Source organism: Mytilus edulis, chromosome 10 (genome assembly GCF_963676685.1).
Source record: "Mytilus edulis chromosome 10, xbMytEdul2.2, whole genome shotgun sequence".
In the NCBI taxonomy this organism is placed as follows: domain Eukaryota; kingdom Metazoa; phylum Mollusca; class Bivalvia; order Mytilida; family Mytilidae; genus Mytilus; species Mytilus edulis.
Window position 1 is genome coordinate 14,260,856 of NC_092353.1, and position 6,073 is coordinate 14,266,928.

Below are 6,073 nucleotides of genomic sequence, written 5' to 3' on the forward strand. Positions count from 1 at the left end.
CAACCGTCCTTTTGTGGTCATAAACCTTGTGTCAAAATTTCATAGATTTCTATTCACTTAAACTAAAGTTATAGTGCGAAAACCAAGAAAATGCTTATTTGGGCTCTTTTTTGCCCTTAATTCCTAAAATATTGGGACAAAAACTCCCAAAATCAATCCCAACCTTCCTTTTGTGGTCATAAACCTTGTGTTAAAATTTCATTGATTTCTATTCACTTTTACTAAAGTTAGAGTGCGAAAACTAAAAGTATTCGGACGACGACGACAACGACGACGACGACGACGACGACGCCAACGTGATAGCAATATACGACCAAAAAATTAAAATTTTTGCGGTCGTATAAAAGCTGCAAAATTTCCTTAAAATTACCAATTTAGTGGCAACACCCAAACAATGGGTTGTTAGATTTATCGGAAAATTTGATGACTAATAGAACTTGACCCAATGAACATTTGTAACATCAAATTTGCTTTAAATGCTTTAGCGTTTGTGATATAAGCCCGAAACTGCATTTTACTCCTTATGTTTTATTTTCAGCCATAGCGGCCTTGTTTTTTGACGAAACAAGAAATAAAAACACACTATATGTAGTTACAGAGGAGAAGTTTACACAAGACGGACGACGATGGACGCTAAGTGATGGCAAAAAAAAAAAAAAAAAAACACTTGATAATTATTTCAATAAATGTATAATATATGATTGTGGTTATTTGCAAACCGCGAAATATTCAACGGCGTTTTTTTTTTTATTTCGGCATTGTACAATGTCATGTTTTTTCGCAGATTGTGTATACCTCATTTACTTTAAATCAATTCGATGTGTACTGATTCATATTTAAGTCTAAGAAAATATGGAATACTTATTATTTTGAGTTGGCTTTGGTCAAGCTTTCAGTAAGTTCGAGTAGTCTTCAACTGATACTTAATGTCGGTTGTTTTTGTTTTCTGATGAGTCCTATCCAACTATTTTTTACAATTTGTTTTTAATCATATATAGTGTGCTATTACACAACAGTCCCATGTAAAAAGAGTGTCATGTTTAACTCTAACATATTCTCTATGCCTATCCAAAGTTCAGAGTTTATTAATGACTTACAATGTAGCCCTCTTGGCACAGGCATGTGCTCTTGGGATTGGGATTGATAGCAATCAATTACTAGCACATAACATTTGAGTTTTGATATATACAGTTGTAGGCTCTATGGCTTGGTCAATAACTAACATGATTAAATTTTTTAAATAATATTTATAATTTTTTAAAGACGTAATAAATAAATACTGGCTCTTTACGCAAAATTGATATGATTTCATAAACGAGTTCAGTTTCATTGAGAATTCAGGACATAAACACTTTCACAGTGGCTTTCACGAGAGTTTTACAAACAATACAATATTTCACAGCTGGTCCACAGTCTTGACACGTCACTAAATGTCCACATGGTAAGAAAGCCACTTCCGCTGAAGTTCGTTGACAAATTTTGCAGAAAAATTTATCTTTCAAATCAATGTTTTCTTTTTCTGAAATTAGATATTTAATCACAGGTAAAGAAAGTAATCATTTCCTATGATAAATTACATAAACAATAACAACTGAAAATACAGAATCATCTGCAAATATTTTAAAGATATTTTGGTACATCGTATTTTGTTCAATAAAACATGAGGCCAGCTCCCGGGTTATCTCGCTGGGTTGAAGACCCATTGGTGGCTTTTGGCTGTTATCTTCTCTTTTATCGTGTTGTTGTGTCTTTGACATATTCCCCATTTTCATTCTCAATTTTAAACTACTAAAAATGCTGAAACCAATTATTTAAGTTGTTAAAATCATTATCCTTAATAAATTGTAATGCTTATGATTGATACTTCTTTTATCTCACATGTAAAATCATTTTGTTATAAAAGATTATTTCAAAAATTCTATGTTACTAGATTCGTACAAATATAAAATATTTAATATTTATAAAGTAAGTACCAGTCATTTACAAAAGTACATAACTTTGTACATACCTATTTCAATAAAAGAGTCATCAATTTCTTGTGTCCGACTTCCATTCAGACTATTTTCATTGTCGCTTTCTAATATATGTTTCAATTGTAATATTTTCGTCAATAACTGGAGTGCTGTTACATGTGTTGCTGTAAACAAATCAATTAGATTAAATATTTTAAATAAAAGTCATTATTCCCAAGGAAATATTTTTATAAATTCATTATAATTAGCTCAAGCCCTAACATTTTAATGATTTGCTGTTTGCTTAGAAACGTTATTATTTAAAGTTTACATTTTTGATAACCGGTTGGGTTCGTGTTAAAAGTTCTTCGATCGACTTTTAAATCTTGATTTAGTGTACTATATGTATACATGTATATAACCAGTGGCGGATCCAGCCATTTTAAAAAGGGGGGTGGGGTTCCAACTATATGCTCCCATTCAAATGCATTGATCGGCCAAAAAAAGCCCCCCCCCCCCCCCCCCCCCCCTGGATCCGCCACTGATAACGATTCATTTATATCCATGATAGCAAAATCAACTATCCATTTCTAGGTATACTTATTTTGTCAAACAACTTATCATAAAACTGTGCAACATTTTAATATGTTTTATTTTATCCGCTTTTCATTGTTGTCCATAAATGTTTGTAACCAACATTCTGAGATAACGTCTTGCTAATTAATAGAAGCGAATAAGGGATATTATTATTTTAATTCATGGTGCAAAATTCCAACACACACTTGACACGATCAAACAACGCTTTTATTGATATGCTCTATCTGAAAATTACTGTGGCCTTGAAACACGAAGAAAGTAAAGCTCACACCCGACGCTATTGAAGTGATCGCTGTCATCGCTTTGGCGGGAAATTGTTTGCCGCTACATCATGTTATTGAATGACACAAATGATCGGTCAAATCAACATAAACATCACAAAACGGTCAAATAATTCATATTTTGATCAATAGTACAGTTGTAGATACAGAAACAGTATACGCGTTGTATGTATTGTAGTGCTTTTTTCCATTTATTGTTTTGAACAGTTTTTTCTTGTGTTGTGTTGTTGCATCAATGTCCCTAGTTGTGAGAGGGTACTGTGTCCGCGACATTATGTATGTTCCTGTCCCAAGCCAGGATACTGTAATTCAGTGGTTGTCTTTCGTTGTTGTTTATGATTTTGTTATGAAATCGTACATTAATTAGGCCGGTAGTTTTCTAGTTTGAATTGTATTACATTTTTTATTGTTGTATACACTGTATAGCCTGATATGCGGTATGGCTTTTGCTTATTTTTCAGTGATTGTCGTACGATGACTTACAGTTGCTAAATTTTGCGTCATTTTGGTTGTCTGATGGAGAGTTGCCGCATTTCCAAGCATTGCCAAGCATACCACATCTTCATATTTATACATGTACCTGAACGACTTGGCAAATCAACATTTTTGCTTTATATATGTTGAAAGTTTAGCTCATGGTCTTAACTTGTAAATTTAACCATGATTGCATCACACTTCCAATCATGTTTGTATACCATTAAATTACTCCTATACAATTTATGTTTTCTGACTCGTGTTATCGCATGTGTCACTCGACAAAATGAAAAAGCAATGTCGGTTGTTGAACTTGTGTCGTCTTAATGTAATTACTTACTCGTTTCTTTGCTACATAAATCTAATGCATTTCTAACATCGGACCTATTATATCCCAAGTGAAGTACTGCCTTGGCTGCAATGATGATGTCCAGGTTTGTATTTTCTGGATCTAAAGTTATCGCATTTTCGCCACTTTCTCCAATATCTTGACCGATGTATATGGGCAACTGAAGCTGTTGAAGCAAACATTTATGATTAAGTTTATTGTAATCATTCGAACAATTATATACTAGTACTTAGTCAAAAAGCAGTCACTTCTCTTTTCAACTTTTTTCATGTCAGCTTTAAGCAGAGTTTTGTTTTCTATAATTGTTTTCGTTAGTATTCTTATTTAATTTCAGATTCATTAAGAGAATCAGAATAAGCTTCCAATCCAAACTTAAGTTATATTGTATCTTTAATCTAAAACAGTTTTTAGTCTGAATAGTCGCAGCTAAGCTTTCAAAATTAATTGAAATCTGAAACTTTACATGTGATTTTTACTATAACATCCGAATTTTCATAAATTAACAAAATTAAGTTTGACGTGTACTCACTGAGCGTTCATATTGGGCGGAAACATTATTTTCAGATTTGGTCTGTTCCCTATCCGAAAATTTGTTGAGAAAATCACATTTAGGAAACCACCTTTTATGTTCTGTCCACGGGTCGTCTGATCTGTCCCAGTTTCTTAAACCACCTCCACAATAAAAACACCGAACTAGATCGCCTGTACCTATTATGTAATAAATGATTAATATCATAGTATGATAAAGTGATACAATAAATATAATGGCAGTACTTGTGCATTGTTAACATTATGCTGCTTGGTAAGGCATTCTACGACTGCTAAGATAATGAAATGACAAATCAAAACTCTTAGCAGGAAATATTCTAGGTCGATTTTAAAATTTAATTTTGAGATATACCTTTATAGGTCATTTTTGTAGATTACATAGCTTAAGCATGTTTTTTGTTAAGTCGCAACATCGCGAACGGCCACCAAAAAATGCTAACGTTTAAGCAAACTTGGTCTTTTGAGGAAAGTTGTCTCATTGTCAATAGTACCACATCTCATTATTTTATAAAGACATGCAGGGGTTGTATTATTTGACGTGACATATGTAATGGAACATACTAACCACAAAAATTGTGCATGAGAACTTAACAGTATGGTCAATGGTCAAAATAATTCTGGAAAACATGATGTATATCTTTTTAATTTTCTCTTCTTACCGATATTCAAGTTTTATATATACACTATTGAAAGTGTTGTGTTCGATGGAAACTAACCTGTATAGAAGAATCCAGCTCGAGCTAAGATTTCTTTTGACTGTATAATGTTACTTCTCATATCACTGAATGTAGACAATCGACTTCTGTAAGATCCATACTGTGTATATTTGGCTCGCGTTGTTGTGATGCCCATGCTTGTTTCGGTAGCTGCATTGTTGTTTGCAGTTGTGCTCTGAAATTGAAATTTTGCATATACTTTACGTTTATTGTATGTACATTAAATTATTGTTCAAGTGTTTGCAGTTATAATCAATAAAATTTGGATGCTTTGATTAATTTATTATGCTTTAAGGGTTATAGTCTGTTTATTGCAAAAACTAAGTATAAAATAAAAATGCTCACTTAAAATTTTACATTTGCAAAAATCACAGCAGATCTCTATAGCGAAAATACTGTAGTTAACAACGAGTGGTTTTTTTTTCATTGCTAAAGGATATGGACATTCAAAGTACAAATGTAATTATTCTCCCATCAGTGTGTATTCATTCTACTTTATTGTGTAAACAATTCACTATTTACTTGATTAATATATATTTAATTTTAATTTCACAAACTTTCCAAAACAATATTCTTAGAATGAAGTGTAACAGGAAAAACTACTTACTAGCATTATGAGGAAGTCATTTCTTTTCAGCCATTACAAACCGTCTATTTATAGATATAAAGGGGAAAACCATTACATGGGATCTATTTATAGCCTAACAACGTACATTGACTTTATATATATTTATACAATCAAAATGATTGTATTTCTATATATATGGATTTAATTTCCGAATCGTAGTTATATACGCATGCAGTCGCTAGAAATCGTAATAACACCCATGCAATGTTTTATTTGTGCAATGCAGCGGAAGCGTGAATAACTTTTCACTGCATTTTATTGAAGTAAAACGTATTATACAAGCATTAGCCTTTCAAAAAGGGCTAGTCGACTCTTAGCTGAAGAAAATGGAAAGTGCTCTCGCTTTGTCATGTTTGTAGATTTATTCTTTTACTAGAATAGCCACGTGCATCAATCAACAATGTTTACCACACACGTGAGGTCACACGTTATGAAGTAGTATATATCGTTTAACGACTCCAGAAGATTCGACTATTTATAGATACATGTAAAAGTTACCTGAGTACCAATATCATGAATATGCATGA

General features: G+C 32.4%; 1 protein-coding gene across 1 annotated transcript; it reads right to left on the bottom strand.

Moving 5' to 3' along the window:
- Positions 1-414: 414 nt before the first annotated feature.
- On the bottom strand, positions 415-5,617 carry LOC139493451 (baculoviral IAP repeat-containing protein 8-like). Its single transcript, XM_071281859.1, has 6 exons — positions 5,526-5,617; positions 4,919-5,093; positions 4,183-4,361; positions 3,645-3,819; positions 2,009-2,137; positions 415-1,519 (listed from the first exon to the last, which is right to left on the bottom strand). The coding sequence occupies exons 1-6, from the start codon at positions 5,529-5,531 to the stop codon at positions 1,338-1,340; spliced, it is 846 nt and encodes a 281-aa protein (XP_071137960.1). The 5' UTR covers positions 5,532-5,617; the 3' UTR covers positions 415-1,337.
- Between the last annotated feature and the right edge of the window lie 456 nt (positions 5,618-6,073).